This window comes from Oncorhynchus clarkii, chromosome 18 (genome assembly GCF_045791955.1).
Source record: "Oncorhynchus clarkii lewisi isolate Uvic-CL-2024 chromosome 18, UVic_Ocla_1.0, whole genome shotgun sequence".
NCBI lineage: Eukaryota > Metazoa > Chordata > Actinopteri > Salmoniformes > Salmonidae > Oncorhynchus > Oncorhynchus clarkii.
In genome coordinates this window covers 35,124,730-35,141,909 of record NC_092164.1, presented here as the reverse complement: position 1 = coordinate 35,141,909, position 17,180 = coordinate 35,124,730, and the positions used below count along the sequence as shown (strand labels likewise).

General features: G+C 45.2%; 1 protein-coding gene across 2 annotated transcripts in view; it reads left to right on the top strand.

The window, feature by feature from the left end:
* LOC139373386 (sterile alpha motif domain containing 12) overlaps positions 1 to 17,180 on the top strand; it is a 121,879-nt gene that overhangs the window by 22,531 nt on the left and 82,168 nt on the right. For both annotated transcript variants that reach the window (XM_071113833.1, XM_071113832.1), the window contains exon 2: positions 11,006 to 11,202. In XM_071113833.1, the coding sequence (XP_070969934.1) occupies positions 11,035 to 11,202 (168 nt within the window). In that variant the 5' untranslated portion in view covers positions 11,006 to 11,034. The remainder of the gene's footprint in view (positions 1 to 11,005; positions 11,203 to 17,180) is intronic.

Here is a 17,180-nt window from a genome sequence, read left to right as displayed (position 1 = left end):
TCTACTGTCCTTACCGAATTCTGATGCGCACTTTGAAGGTGTTAGAATAATGTTAGAATGTACACGTTGTACACGTAATGTTAGAATGTACACGTTTACTTTGCCTCAGCCAACAAGATGAGTAAAGAATAGCAAAATCACTGGCCCATGTCAATCTACTACCCCCATAGTAGAAAAGTTTACATATTCTATTGGTCAGCCTGTCGAGAAAGAAATGGCTTTTCCCAAACAAACTCTGGGACGATAGATCCCAAATTCATACAACCAGTAGGCCTAGGCAACAACAAAAAAAACTTTAAAAAGCAATGCAACTGATCAGATCATTTAGCTTAGAAATGTTAATTGAATATTTCATCACAAGGCACTAGGCAAGTTAAGTAATAAGTTGCATGGACTACACTAAGTGTTTAGCATGATTTTTGAATGACAACTGTACCTCATCTCTGTACCCCACACACACACAATTATCTTTAAGTCCCTCAGTCGAGCAGTGAGTTTCAAACACAGATTCAACCACAAAGACCAGGGAGGTTGACATTGACTATCTGAAGTTATTAATAACAATTTGGATGGTGTATCAATACACACAGTCACTACAAAGATACAGGTGTCCTTCCTAACTCAGTTGCGGAGAGGAAGGAAACCCCTCAGGGATTTCACCATGCGGCCAATGGTGACTTTAAAACAGTTTTCTCCCTATTTTAAACTCTGAGGATGACTCAAAAACATTGTAGTTACTCCACAATGCTAATCTAAATGATAGAGTGAGAAGAAGGAGGCCTGTACAGAATAAAAATATTCCGAAACATGCATCCTGTTTGCAGTAAGGCACTAAAGTAAAACTTTGTCCTTAATACAAAACGCTATGTTTGGGGCAAATCCAACACATCACTGAGTACCACTCTTCATATTTTCAAGTATGGTTATGCTTGTCATCGGCAAGGACTAGAGTTGTATTTTTTGGTGGGGATAAAAATTAACTAAATAGAGCTAAGCACAGGCAAAACCTGGTGGTCTGCTTTCCAAAAGCTGAAGAACATGCGCACATCCAGGTACCTTTTTGCAGGTGCTGGAGTTGAAGGAGGAAAACGCTGCACACTGCTGCTCATGCTCCCAGGTCTTCATCAGGCATCCATTTTCCCAGGTGTGGGTGGAAGGTCGTATGCATGTATGGGCAGTACTCCGTGAAATCACTTCCTGAAACAGGAGGTACAAATATATAACAGGTTCACAGTATAAAAGTATATGACCATACACAAGGAATGTGATCAATATTTACATTTTTTTTATAGATATATCACACAAAAGTAGGTGGATTTGGCTATTTCAGCCACACCCATTGCTGACCAGTGTATAAATTTGATTTTTCGACACAGTCAATAATACAGTAGAGGAAAAAAAAGTGTATATATACAGTGTGTGCAAATTAGGTAATATAAGGGAGGTAAGGCAATAGAAAATAGGCCATAGTGGCGAAGTAATTACGATATAGCAATTAAACACTGGAGTGATAGATGTGCAAGGGTGCACTGGGGTGCAAAGGAGATAAATAAATACAGTATGGGGATGAGGTAGTTAGATTGGCTCTGTACAGGTGCAATGATCTGTGAGCTGCTCTGACAGTGTCACGCCCTGGTCTTAGTATTTTGTGTTTTCTTTATTAATTTGGTCCGGCCAGGGTGTGACATGGGTTTATTTATGTGGTGTGTTTTGTCTTGGGGTTTTTGTTAGGTATTGGGTTTGTGGTTTAGTAGGGTGTTCTAGCATAGTCTATGGCTGTCTGGAGTGATTCTCAATCAGAGGCAGGTGTTTATCGTTGTCTCTGATTGGGAACCATATTTAGGCAGCCATATTCTTTGAGTGTTTCGTGGGTGATTGTTCCTGTCTTTGTGTTTGTTGTCACCAGATAGGCTGTTTAGGTTTTCTCACGTTTATTGTTTTTGTTAGTTTATTCATGTATAGTTTTCTTTATTAAAGTATCATGAATAACCACCACGCTGCATTTTGGTCCGCCTCTCCTTCACCTAAAGAAAACCGTTACAGAATCACCCACCACAACAGGACCAAGCGGCGTGGTAACGGGCAGCAGCAGGAGCAGCGTAATAAGGACTTCTGGACTTGGGAAGAAATCCTCGACGGGAGAGGACCGTGGGCAAAGCCAGGGGAATGCCGCCGCCCCAAGGTGCAGCAGGAGAAACGGCAGCAGGAGCAGTGAGAGGAATGGACATGGGAGGACGAATTGGACGGAGAAGGACCCTGGGCTCAGCCTGGAGAATATCGCCGCCCCTGGAACTGGAACTGGAGGCGGCGAAAGCGGAGAGGCGCTGGTATGAGAAGGCAGCACGGTGACGCGGATGGAAGCCCGAGAGTCAGCCCCAAAAATGTATTGGGGGGGGGGGGGCTCACAGGGAGTATGGCGACACCAGGTAGGAGACCTACGCCAACTTCCTGTGCTTACCGGGGGGCTAGAGAGCCCGGGCAGGCACCGTGTAATGCTGTGGAGCGCACGGTGTCCCCAGTGCGGGTGCATAGCCCGGTGCGGTACATTCCAGCTCCGCGTATTGGCCGGGCTAGAGTGAGCATCGAGCCAAGTGCCATGAAGCCGGCTCTACGCATCTGGTCCCCAGTGCGTCTCCTTGGGCCGGCTTACATGGCACCAGCCTTGCGCTCGGTGTCTCCGGTTCGCCTGCATAGCCCAGTGCGGGCTATTCCACCTCGCCGCACTGGCAGGGCGACCGGGAGTATTCAACCAGGTAAGGTTGGGCAGGCTCGGTGCTCAAGAGCTCCAGTGCGCCTGCACGGCCCGGTCTATCCAGTACCACCTCCACGCATCAGCCCTCCGGTGGCAGCTCCCCGCACCAGGCTTCCTGTGCGTGTTCTCGGCCCAGTACCACCAGTGCCAGCACCACGCATCAGGCCTACAGTGCGCCTCGCCTGTCCAGCGCTGCCAGAGCCTTCCTCCTCTCCAGCGCTGCCGGAGTCTCCCGCCTGTTTAGCGCTGCCGGAGTCTCCCGCCTGTCCGGAGCTGCCAGTCTGCAAGGAGCTGCCAGTCTGCGAGGAGCTGCCAGTCTGCAGGATGCCGCCAGAACTGCCAGTCTGCAGGATGCTGCCTGAGCTGCCAGTCTGCAAGGACACCTAGGTATTTGTAGTTGTCCACATATTCTAGGTCAGAACCGTCCAGAGTAGTGATGCTGGAGAGCATGCATTTAGTTTCACTTGCGTTTCAGAGCAGTTGGAGGCCACGGAAGGAGAGTTGTATGGCATTGAAGCTCGTCTGGAGTTTAGTTAACAGTGTCCAAAGAAGGGCCAGAAGTATACAGAATGGTGTCATCTGCGTAGAGGTGGATCAGAGAATCACCAGCAGCAAGAGCGACATCATTGATGTATACAGAGAAGAGAGTCGGCCCGAGAATTGAACCCTGAGGCACCCCCATAGAGACTGCCAGAGGTCCGGACAACATGCCCTCCGATTTGACACACTGAACTCTGTCTGAGAAGTAGTTGGTGAACCAGGCGAGGCAGTCATTTGAGAAACCAAGGCTGTTGAGTCTGCCGATAAGAATGTGGTGATTTGTGTATATTGGTTCCTAACTTCTCTGAAAAGTTGCATATCACGGGGGCTATTTGATGCTATTGCAGTACTCCACAATGTTTTTGTGCTGGTCGAGGGCAGTTAAGTCTGGAGTGAACCAAGGGCTATATCTGTTCCCGGTTCTACATTTTTTTTGAATGGAGCATGCTTATTTAACCTCTTTGATCTCTAGGGGCGCTATTTCATTTTTGGATAAAAAACGTTCCCGTTTTAAGCGCGATATTTTGTCACGAAAAGATGCTCGACTATGCATATTCTTGACAGTTTTTGAAAGAAAACACTCTGAAGTTTCAGAATCTGCAAAGATATTGTCTGTAAGTGCCCCAGAACTCATTCTACAGGCGAAACCAAGATGATGCACCAACCAGGAAATGAGCAGAATTTCTGAAGCTCTGTTTTCCATTGTCTCCTTATATGGCTGTGATTGCGCAAGGAATGAGCCTACACTTTCTGTCGTTCCCCCAAAGTGTTAGCAGCATTGTGACGTATTTGTAGGCATATCATTGGAAGATTGACCATAAGAGACTACATTTTCCAAGTGTCCGCCTGGTGTCCCTGCGTCGAAATTGGAGCGTAAAGCCAGGTGCAATTATTTTTCCATTTGAGAGCAAGGAGAAACCAGGCTTCCACGAAGGATATATCATTGAAGAGATATGTGGAAAAACACCTTGAGGATTGATTCTAAACCACGTTTGCCATGTTTCAGTCGATATTATGGAGTTAATTTGGAAAAAAGTTTGCGTTTTGAGGGCTGAATTTTCGTTTTTTTTTTTTTTTTTTTTTTTTTTTTTTTTTTGGTAGCCAAATGTGATGTACAAAACGGAGCTATTTCTAATACACAAAGAATCTTTTTGGAAAAACGGAGCATCTGCTATCTAACTGAGAGTCTCCTCATTGAAAACATCAGAAGTTCTTCAAAGGTAAGTTATTTTATTTGAAGGCTTTACTTGTTTTTGTGATAGTTGCCTGCTAAATGCTAACGCTAATGCTAACGCTAAGGCTAATGCTAAATGCTACGCTAGCTAGCTACTGTTACACAAATGATTGTTTTCCTATGGTTGAAAAGCATATTTTGAAAATCTGAGATGACAGTGTTGTTAACAAAAGGCTAAGCTTGAGAGCTAGCATATTTATTTCATTTCATTTGCGATTTTCATGAATAGTTAACGTTGCGTTATGGTAATGAGCTTAGGTCTATAAATAGAATCCCGGATCCGGGTTTGGTCGTCGCAACAGGTTAAGATGGTGAGGAAGGCCCTTTTAAAGAATAACCAGGAATCCTCTACTGACGGGTAGAGTTCAATATCCTTCCAGGATACCCGGGCCAGGTCGGTTAGAAAGGCCTGCTCCCTGAAGTGTTTTAGGGAGCGTTTGACAGTGATGAGAGGTGGTCGTTTAACCGCAGTCCCATTATGGATGCAGGCAATGAGGCAGTGATTGCTGAGATCCTGGTTGAAGACAGCAGAAGTGTATTTGGAGGGCAAGTTGGTTAGGATGATATCTATGAGGGTGCCCGTGTTTATGAATTTAGGGTTGTACCTGGTAGGTTAATTTGATAATTTGTGTGAGATTGAGGGCATCAAGCTTAGATTGTAGGATGGCCGGGGTGCATGTCCCAGTTTAGGTCACCTAGCAGCACAAGCGCTGAAGATAGATGGGGGGGGCAATCAATTCACATATGGTGTCCAGGGCACAGCTGGGAGCAGAAGGTGGTCTATAGCAAGCGGCAATGGTGAGAGACTTGTTTCTGGAAAGGTGGATTTTTAAAAGTAGAAGCTCAAATTGTTTGGGCACAGACCTGGATAGTATGACAGAACTCCGCAGGCTATCTCTGCAGTAGATTGCAACTCCGCCCCCTTTGACAGTTCTATCTTGTCTTAAAATGTTATAGTTAGGGATAGAAATTTCAGGCTTTTTGGTGGTCTTCCTAAGCCAGGATTCAGACACAGCTAGGACATCCGGGTTGGCAGAGTGTGCTAAGGCAGTGAATAAAACAAACTTGGGGAGGAGGCTTCTAATGTTAGCATGCATGAAACCAAGGCTTTTACGGTTACAGAAATGAGAGCTCCTGGAGAATGGGAGTGAAGCTAGGCACTGCTGGGCCTGGATTAAGCTCTACATCACCAGAGGAGGAGTAGGATAAGGGTACGGCTAAAGGCTATAAGAACTGGTCATCTAGTACGTTTGGAACAGAGAGTAAAAGGAGCAGGTTTCTGGGCGCGATAGAATAGATTCAAGGCATAATGTAAAGCCAAAGGTATGGTAGGATGTGAATACAGTGGAGGTAAACCTAGGCATAGAGTGACGATGAGAGCGATATTGTCTCTAGAAACATTTTAACCCGGTGATGTCACTGCATGTGTGGGAGGTGTAACTGAAGGGTTAGCTAAGGCATATTGAGCAGGGCTGGAGGCTCTGCTCAAGTGAAATAAGACAATCACTAACCAGAACAGCAATGGACAAGGCATATTGACATTAGAGAGAGGCATGCGTAGCCCGGTGATCATAGGGGTCCAGTGAGTAGTTAAGCTGGCTGGAGACACGGCGATTCAGACAGCTAGCGGGCCGGGGATAGCAAGCTAGCAGAAGTGCCTTATAGGTACGTCGCAATGAAAGAAGTCTGTCTATCTAGTAGCTAGTTAGCGGGCTAGCTTCTGTTGGGGGATTCTGGTTCGAAAGTAAAGAGAAATACTTTCAAAAATAACAGATCAATACCACATTGCGTGAGGCAAGTTGCAGGAGAGTATTTTGAAGTTGAGGTTTAGGAAAAATATAACAAATATGCAAAGAAAAAAATATATAAAAGATATGTACACGGGACAAGATGAGGACAAAGACGTCTGCCTGCTACGCAATCTTGGAACAAAACTGCAGTCTGTACCCCAGTTCTAGGAGATAGTCATGGTCACGTAACGTGGTCATGGAAAACTCCTGGCCATAGACATGACCTAATGTAATCTATAAAAAATATACATAAGGAATATAAGGCTGATATTAGTCAGGTGCCCAGTGATCCAGTAGAGTTCTGTTACTTACACAAACACTGAGGGGGAGCAGATGGGTGGGAACTCATTGACATCCAAAACGTTGACCGTGACACTGGCGGTAGTGGAGCATTCCACTGCCACGCTGTACGCTCTGACCAATAGAACACTTATGGGCCAGGGCCATAGGATGCCACCTTTCCAACAAGTCAGTTCGTCAACTTTCTGCCCAGCTAGAGCTGCCCCGGTCATCTGTAAGTGCTGTTTTTGTAAAGTAGAAGCATTTAGGAGCAACAATGGCTCAACCGCGAAGTGGTAGGCCACACTAGCTCACAGAATGGGACCAATGAGGGCTGTAGCGTGTAAAAATCATCTATCCTCAGTTGCAGCAATCACTACCGAGTTTGACTGCCTCTGGAAGCAACTTAAGCACAAGAACTGTTTGTTGGGATCTTCATGAAATTGGTTTCCATGGGCGAGCAGCCGCACAAAAGCCTAAGCTCACCATGCACAATGCCAAGCGTTGGCTGGAGTGGTGTAAAAGATGGAAACGCATGGTACAGCATATGCAATGACATTCTAGACAATTCTGTGTTTCCAACTTTGGAGGAGACCCTTTCCTGTTTCTGCATGACAATGCCCCCGTGCACAAAGCGAGGTCCATACAGAAATTGTCTGTCGATCAGTGTGGAAGAACTTGACTGGCCTGCACAGAGTCCTGATCTAAACTCCGTCAAACCTTTGTGATGAATTGGAACGCCGACTGCGATCCAGGCCTAATCACCCAACATCAGTGCCCAACCTCACTAATGCTCTAGTGGCTGAATGGAAGCAAGTCCCTGCAGCAATGTTTCAACATCTAGTGGAAAGCCTTCCCAGAAGAGTAGAGGCTGTTTTAGCAGCAAATGGGAGACCAAATCCATATTAATGCCCATGATTCTGGAATGAGATGTTCAACGAGTAGGTGTCCACATACTTTTAGTCGTGTGTGTGTGTGTGTGTGTGTGTGTGTGTGTGTGTGTGTGTGTGTGTGATCTCTCACACTATTCAATTTGGGCAAAAAAAGCATTTGGACATTTTGGAACTATAAAAACGGTTTTAAGTTAAGGCCAAAGGAGACCGTGTGTTGAGCCTGTGGATCCAGAAAGATTCCGTTTTGAAGATGGGTTTCAGTTGTGGGTCAGTATCCATAATGTCCCAGTGCTGCCTGATAATGTCCTTTTTAAATGCCTTTCCCACTGGTGAGTATTCTGCTTTTTATTTTACTTTTGGTTGAAGGCTTTCCAAGTGTGTTAGCCCTTCAAAACAATCATTTGCATGTTTTATCCAATTTGTCGTTTGAAGCCCTCTTCCTTTTGTGAGGTCCGTGGTCGGTTTCTGGTAAGAAGCTTCAGAGCTGTGTATTCTTCTGATGCGTCTGAATTGACTAACAGTGAGACTTTTTAAATAAGTGGACGTGGCTGGAAGCTGTCACCTCTTGAGGGTGGTTTCCTATAGAGATCTGTAGAGGGAGGGTTTTGTCCTTCATAAAACTGATTTTGTGATAGGGCGTAGTTAATGGTGAAACGATGGTGCTCATTCATAGTTTAATTTATTTATAGTAAAAAAAAATATTTACCCCCTTTTCTCCCCAATTTCGTGGTATCCAATTGATTTTTAGTAGCTACTATCTTGTCTCATCGCTACAACCCCCGTACGGACTCAGGAGAGACGAAGGTTGAAAGCCATGCATCCTCCGAAACACAACCCAACCAAGCTGCACTGCTTCTTAACACAGCGCGCATCCAACCCGGAAGCCAGCCGCACCAATGTGTCGGAGGAAACACTGTGTACCTGGCGACCTGGTTAGCGTACACTGCGCCCGGCCCGCCACAGGAGTCGCTAGTGCGCAATGAGACAAGGATATCCCTACCGGCCAAACCCCCCCTAACCCGGACGACGCTAGGCCAATTGTGCGTCGCCTCATGGACCTCCCGGTCGCGGCCGGCTGCGACAGAGCCTGGGCTGGGATAAAGGGGTTAAGGTCTGGATTCAGCACCACTTTTTTTCCAAACATTGGTTAAAATAATTAGGAGCCGTAGTGCCCCCCTTCGCTGTCCCTTTGGTCTGGAAGAAAAAGTCAGTTCCACCAAGTCCACAATACAATTGGCATGTTCATTGAGGAAGAACTTGAGGGCCTCTAGGGCCACCCTGGTGGGGGATGTTTAGTATATAGACTGGTAACATCAAAAGTACACAGAGTAGAATGTTCTGGTATATGGCCCACATATTTCAGGAGATTAAATCAAATCAATAGTCTCTGCTATACGTGGGGAGAGCGATCACCCGGGGTTTCACTAAATGGTCTTCAAAGGTAGAGATATTCTCTTTCAGAGATCCGTTACTACTCACAATGGGCATGCCTGGTATAGGTGGCGTCATGCTCTTGTGAATTTGGGAAGAGAGTGTACATGACCAGGGGGTTGTCAACTTTCATATACTCATATTCTGTCTTTGTAATTTTCAGCATTGCGTTCTCAGAATGTCCTTGTCATAGTTTGCAGCTTTTTACATCACTATTGCACCTCTGTCAGCATGTTTTTATCATCATACAGGAGTCATTCTTGAGTTCCATAAGGGATTATTTTCCTGCTTTGGACATATTGTGGAATAGCTTGTATTCTTGTTTCTTAGCCAGGAGATGTGTTATGTATCTTTCTCAACGAGGCAGCAATAGGTTTCAAGAGGGACTTATTTTGGGTGGTAAATATTTGCTAAATGCGTTTTCCCTTATGTCTTCAAAGCGAGAGTCAAGTTCATTGTCATTCAGGTTATCAATTGGAAGAGCATTAGCACGCTCCTGTCTGGTTACTGGTCTCATTTAATGGATTTACATTGGCAGGTGTATAGGGGGCAACCCCATGACCCCACAACTCAGTCACTCAAACTGCGTCACTCAAAAGCTCAGTCACTCAAACGTCTATAACTGTATCAGTCATTGGCCTGTGATGTTGGGACAAATGATAGTCCCTTAGCTAGGGCAGATGAACATGTATCAGATATAGACCTGTTGGACAATTTAATTACCGTGTCTTGCTCCGTGTGTGGGGGGGGGGGGGGGGACTTCGGGTGTTGCCCTCTTCCTGCGTTATCCTCTCCAGCATTTCTTGCTTGGAAAGCAGGGTGGGTGGTGGTTGTGATGACGGCCTATTCGATGATGTCGTCCATCGGGATTCTCCCAAAAAGAAGACGCTCCGGCTCTTAATTGGTCACTGGAGTCAGATGTGAAGGGAGGTTGATCGCCACTAGGATTATGGCTGGGCTGGCTTTTACCATTCCAGCTTGCTCGTGGGAGAGTGTCTCCGCCATCCCTCCAGAAATGCACCTTCTGCTTCGTGTAGTTTATTTTTATTTTTATAGCTTGCTTGGCTTTGTCTCCAAGTTTGTCATTCATTTCTTCCCACGTTGATCAATGTTCTCTTTTTTTTGTCCTTTATTGGTGATCTTGCTTTCTAGATCCAACATTTAGCTGTATCATTTGATCTCTAATCATGCTCAATTGTTCTGACTTCTTGTATGGTCAGAGCCATTAAATCAAAGGAGTATTTATTAAGAATCTCGCACCATCGGTCACAAAAGAAGGGGTTGTTTAAACCAAGAGAAGGTGCTTTCTGTATCCATAATCCTCGTGGAATTATTTTATGCCTTAGATAATCGCTCAAGGTGACTGCATGATAATTACTGTTGTCCCAGCCAAGGGAGTGGGCTCACTTACAATTTTGCCTAAGAACACAGCCATGAATAAAGAATGGTACCAACACATCCTCATAGAGCAACTTCTCCCAACCGTCCAGGAACAGTTTGGTGACGAACAATGGCATTTCCAGCATGATGGAGCACCTTGCCATAAGGCAAAAGTGATAACTAAGTGGCCCGGGGAACAAAACATCGATATTTTGGGTCCATGGCCAGGAAACTCCCCAGACCTTAATCCCATTGAGAACTTGTGGTCAATCCTCAAGAGGCGGGTGGACAAACAAAAACACGCAAATTCTGATAAACTCCAAGCATTGATTATGCTAGAATGGGCTGCCATCAGTCAGGATGTGGCCCAGAAGTTAATTGACAGCATGCCAGGGCGGATTGGAGAGGTCTTGAAAAAGAAGGGTCAACACTGCAAATATTGACTCTTTGCATCAACTTCATGTAATTGTCAATAAAAAGCCTTTGACACTTATGAAATGCTTGTAATTATACTTCAGTATTCCATAGTGACATCTGACAAAAATATCTAAAGACACTGAAGCAGCAAACTTTGTGGAAATTAATAATTGTGTCATTCTCAACTTTTGGCCACGACTGTACACACATCTATACTGTACACATTGGTGTCCTATAGTGTATTTAACCTTGTGTTCGTCCCCTCCCTCCCTCTTATCTCTCCCTGCAGCTGTCCACTGCAACCTGACCCAGAATGGGATGGACCACCAGATGTGCCCGGACGATGTGACCTCTCACCTGGAGGAGGAGCCTCTGGACCAGGGCGCCATGCTGGACGACGACAGCCCCACCTATCAGGATGTGAGCCCCGGGTACCAGCGCCGCTCACCGCCCCAGCGCTCCGTCTCCGAGTCAGAACTCTCACGTGTAAGAACGGGGACTACAGTGACGTCTTCATCAACCCAGTCCTCGGGACCCACTAGTCGTTACATACATTTGACATATCCTAAATCCAGCACACCTGGTTCATATAAAAAAAAATGCTTGCTGATTAGTTGACTAGTTTTCAGGTGTGCATGGTGTTAGAGCACATTAAATGTATGGTACGGCTGGTGTGACCCGAGGACTGGGTTGAGAAAGGCTGCTCTAACAAATGTCAGGATGGGTACCAGGCTGGGGTGACCACTCACCATAATCATTGGTATGTAATAGATTTGTAGGTGCATTTTGGGATATTAGTAACGCGTCCCAATTTTCAAGGAATTTCAGATCTGTAATTCTAACAGACAATCTTGAATTCAGCAATTACTTACTACACTTTCTGGCACCTAACCATTGCTTGATCAATCAAGTAAATACACAACTTTTCAAATGAACTCCCTTGACAGCCCTTATTCAATGTTTCCTGAGAATGACTTGTTTAGATTAAAGGTTGTCATCAGTGGAGAATTTTATTTGATTTCCTCTCTAAAAATGGCATCCTGTCGAGACAACAGATCTGACATTTCCTCCTTTTTCTGCCTCTGTCTCTGAAGGGAGATGAGAAAGAAAACGACAGAGATAATTATCTGTCAAGCTGACTGCCTGGAACTGCTTTCACCCAGACAATATGTCCTCCAAGAAGCCCTATGTAGCTACGCCTGAAATGTAGAGGAACAACTAGGCTTGGGCAGATTTTAATATTGTCATCCTTCTCTTATCCCGGGATTTAGTAAAAACGAACATGAACTAAATGGCAAAGACAGGCAAATCCAGCTCATAAAGTTGTACAAGCATAGCTAGTAGCTACCGAATGTCATTTCCGATGAGTGTGGACATTTACGAGCAAAAGTGAACGAGAGAAATTGTGCAAATGAACAAAGTTGTGATGCATGCTTTTCTGATGTGCACACGGAGGAGAGAACTAGTAGGAAGCATAGGGAAAAAAATGTCAGCTGTGCAGAACTCCTCCAGAACTCTCTGACTTCTGGCAGAAAGCCATTATAAGATATCTGACGGCAAACATTTTAGTAGTGAATTGCATACATGTGTAACTTCATCACCTCATGTGCGCCGCACAACAGAGACTCACTATAGATATAGAAATCTATACACTCCCGTTGTGCGAGTTACTAACAAGCGCGTGACTGGCTCAACCGTTCTGGGGAACTATAAGCTTCATAATGTGACAGGTGACCTGACGAACGCACTCTGCTTTATCTGCTAATGTATTGCACAAGTTGGCTGCAGGTATTAACTTAAAGTAGTTACAAATATTCACATTTTATTGAAAATGTTCAAATATTGAAAAACCGTCCTGTGGCTTTTTCCAAATACCCTGATAAACGGTATAACGCATAAGCCTACGAACAACTAGGATGTTTTTTTATGGTCTCACTGCGTGGTACAGGCCTTCTGTGTTCCTACAGTATAAGAGTATGATGAACCACCATGTAGGTTCATTTGAAAAATAATGTAATAACGGCATGGATCCCTATTCAGAAATAGGTACTGCTCCATAGTACTAGAGACGTCACTACAGACCTGGGTCTGAGTCCCATAGGGCGGCACACAATTGGCCCAGCATCGTCTGGGTGAGGGGGGGGGGGCTTTACTTTGCTCATCACGCTCTAGCAACTCCTTGTGGTGGGCCGTGGGCCTGCAGGCTGACGTCAGTCGTCACATGAACGGAGTTTCCACACATGCGGCTGGCTTCCGGGATAAGCATGACTCAACCTTCATCTCCTGAGCCTTTTTTTTTTTTTAAAGAAACAAAATCTGTGGACGTTATGTTACCGTACTTCATTTTTCTTTTTTTCATTCATTTTTTTTCACCTTTATTTAACCAGGTAGGCTAGTTGAGAACAAGTTGACTGTGACCTGGCCAAGATAAAGCATAGCAGTGTGAACAGGCAACAACACAGAGTTACACATGGAGTAAACAATAAACAAGTTAATAACACAGTAGAAAAAAAATAGTCTATATACATTGTGTGCAAAAGGCATGAGGAGGTTGGCGAATAATTACAATTTAGCAGATTAACACTGGAGTGATAAATGATCAGATGGTCATGTGCAGGTAGTGGTGTGCAAAAGAGCAGAAAAGTAAATAAATAAAAACAGTATGGGGATGAGGGAGGTAAATTGGGTGGGCTATTTACCAATGGACTATGTACAGCTGCAGCGATCGGTTAGCTGCTCAGATAGCAGATGTTTAAAGTTGGTGAGGGAGATAAAAGTTTCCAACTTCAGCGATTTTTGCAATTCGTTCCAGTCACAGGCAGCAGAGAACTGGAAGGAAAGGCGGCCAAATGAGGTGTTTGCTTTAGGGATGATCAGTGAGATACACCTGCTGGAGCGCGTGCTACGGGTGGGTTTTGCCATCGTGAACAGTGAACTGAGAAAAGGCAGAGCTTTACCTAGCATGGATTTGTTGATGACCTGGAACCAGTGGGTCTGGCGACGAATATGTAGCGAGGGCCAGCCGACTAGAGCATACAGGTCGCAGTGGTGGGTGGTATAAGGTGCTTTAGTAACAAAATTGATGGCACTGTGATAAACTGCATCCAGTTTGCTGAGTAGAGTATTGGAAGCTATTTTGTAGATGACATCGCCGAAGTCGAGGATCGGTAGGATAGTCAGTTTTACTAAGTTTGGCGGCGTGAGTGAAGGAGGCTTTGTTGCGAAATAGAAAGCCGACTCTAGATTTGATTTTAGATTGGATATGTTTGATATGAGTCTGGAAGGAGAGTTTACAGTCTAGCCAGACACCTAGGTACTTATAGATGTCCACATATTCTAGGTCGGAACCATCCAGGGTGGTGATGCTAGTCGGGCGTGCGGGTGCAGGCAGCGAACGGTTGAAAAGCATGCATTTGGTTTTACTAGCGTTTAAGAGCAGTTGGAGGTCACGGAAGGAGTGTTGTATGGCATTGAAGCTCATTTGGAGGTTAGATAGCACAGTGTCCGAGGAAGGGGCAGAAGTATACAGAATGGTGTCGTCTGCGTAGAGGTGGATCAGGGAATCGCCCGCAGCAGCATCATTGATATATACAGAGAAAAGAGTCGGCCCGAGAATTGAACCCTGTGGCACCCCCATAGAGACTGCCAGAGGACCGGACAACATGCCCTCCAATTTGACACACTGAACTCTGTCTGCAAAGTAGTAGGTGAACCAGGCAAGGCAGTCATTAGAAAAACCGAGGCTACTGAGTCTGCCGATAAGAGTATGATGATTGACAGAGTCGAAAGCTTTGGCCAGGTCGATGAAGACGGATGCACAGTACTGTCTTTTATCGATGGCGGTTATGATATCGTTTAGTACCTTGAGCGTGGCTGAGGTGCACCCGTGACCGGCTCGGAAACCAGATTGCACAGCGGAGAAGGTACGGTGGGAATCGAGATGGTCAGTGATCTGTTTGTTGACTTGGCTTTCGAAGACCTTAGATAGGCAGGGCAGGATGGATATAGGTCTATAACAGTTTGGGTCCAGGGTGTCTCCCCCTTTGAAGAGGGGGATGACTGTGGCAGCTATCCAATCCTTGGGGATCTCAGACGATACAAAAGAGAGGTTGAACAGGCTGGTAATACGGGTTGCGACAATGGCGGCAGATAGTTTCAGAAATAGAGTGTCCAGATTGTCAAGCCCAGCTGATTTGTATGGGTCCAGGTTTTGCAGCTCTTTCAGAACATCTGCTATCTGGATTTGGGTAAAGGAGAAGCTGGGGAGGCTTGGGCGAGTAGCTGAGGAAGGCATGGCCAGCCGTTGAGAAATGCTTGTTGAAGTTTTCGATTATCATGGATTTATCGGTGGGAATCAGTCAACTCTTCACATGTAGCATAAAGTACAACACGTCTTAATCACAAACTGTATTTTCAACCATGCGCATTGTACAGTATCTGCCATTTGAGTTCATGACTTTGATACCCTTTTCACACTACTGAGCCAAACCAACTCGAGCCAAGCTGTACTGCTCTGGCCAGGCTACACATTCCCCTAGATGCTGGAACATGTTTGAAAGGACAATAAGAAAAGAAAACGTCGGAGCCATCACGGCGCAGTTCTACCTATAGAGGAACTCTGTGGCTAAGCAACGGCATCGACTGAAAGCATGACCTTTGTAGAGCATGGTGCCTTCAACTCCAGGATAATGGGTTCGATTCCTGGGACCACCCACCCATAAAATATATGCACGCACGACTATGTCAAATTGGATAACAGCGTCTTCTAAACGGCATATATGATCATGGAACATCAAGAGAACCTACAGATATCACGCCCAAAGCAATATCTTACTTTGTCTTACACACACATATGAACTCCTATTGCCCTGCTGTGTTATGGATGCATATTGACTTCCGAGGTCAGGGAATTAAAAGCCAGCATTGTGTATGCACGTTCTTTTGATGTGGCCCAATGAAGTCGGTCTTCACGCTGCTTGTAAATCCAATTTCTCAACCTGGAGGCGTCTTTTAAAGAAAGCGGTTATTAATTCACTCAGAATAGCGTGTCATTTCTCCCTCCCAGCCCGGCCTGCCGTCCACATAGCGACAGCCTAGCCTGCCTTATCCCCGCAACGTAATGGAATAATTAGTTAATTTTCTTTTCCGTTGAGCTTTGGGAGAGAGCGAAATAATAAAGGGAGAGAAACAGCAGGCCCAGGCAACCCCTGCCGCAACGCTGGACTAGTTAATTAAGTGAGCTACGAAGGAGATGGGGCGAGAACAACACTGGGGCTCGACGTCTCAAATGACCACTCAGTCAGTGTGACACTAATGGCTATTCCCTCTCAACAGTGAGGAAATGTATCGGAATGATGGAATGATGCAGTGTGGTATTGGAATGATGCAGTGTGCCCATGTATTCGCTAGATGGCGCTGTATGTTTGTGAATGCCAGAGCTGTGTAGTGTACTAACTAGGCTACACAGTGGTGGAGCTATGCTAACACTACAGTACGAGAGCTCCTTGAATGCCTTTAGATTCTTGTAATAATGGTGTTACTTTGAATTACTGTAAGTAATTAATCAACTATCGATCGGTAAGGCTTTTAGTATCAATATTAAGTATCCTATTAATTACACCTGGTCTGTGCTGCTGTGGGTTTCATTTTCATGGCTTTGGCAATTGACATCCTTAAAGTGTTTTGAAGTTGTCCTTGCTCTGTTGCTAAGGTAACATGTAAAATACATGAACTGCATAGTGTGTTAAATTATGCCAAGGACAGATTGACTGTTTTTGTGTGTGTGTGTGTGCGTGTTTACGAGCTTGTGCATGCAGACATATTCTCAATTTCTCACTTAGAAATAAAGCTGGCTTTTTCTCGCTCTGCACACCGGCGCTTGTCACTCAAATCTCTAATTGGCCCAGAGTCTCATGAAGCTCTGTGGATGATTTCCCTTTGTTTCTCCTTCTCTCTCTCACTCACTCACTCACTCACTCACTCACTCACTCACTCACTCACTCAGCCTCACCCAGAAACACTGCTCTGTGTTGCATTACAGTACTATGAAATACATGGATGGCTATTGATTCAGGAACTGTTGCAGTTCCCCCTCCAACCCCAGCGAGCTCACCTTGTGCGGGGAACATTATACACACTCACTGCTGAGCAGTAGAGTGAGAAAAGCCAAGCCCTCTCTCTTGGATGACATACAATACCAGTCCAAAGTTTGGACACCTACTCATTCAAGGGTTTTTCTTTATTTTACTACATTGTAGAATAAAAGTGAAGACATCAGAAGTATGAAATAACACATGGAATCATGGAGTAACCCAACAAGTTTTAAATCAAAATGTGTTTTAGATTCTTCAAAGTAGCCACCCTTTGCCTTGATGACAGCTTTGCACACTCTTGGCATCCTCTCAACCATCTTCACCTGGAATCCTTTTCCAACAGTCTTGAAGGAGTTCCCACATATGCTGAGC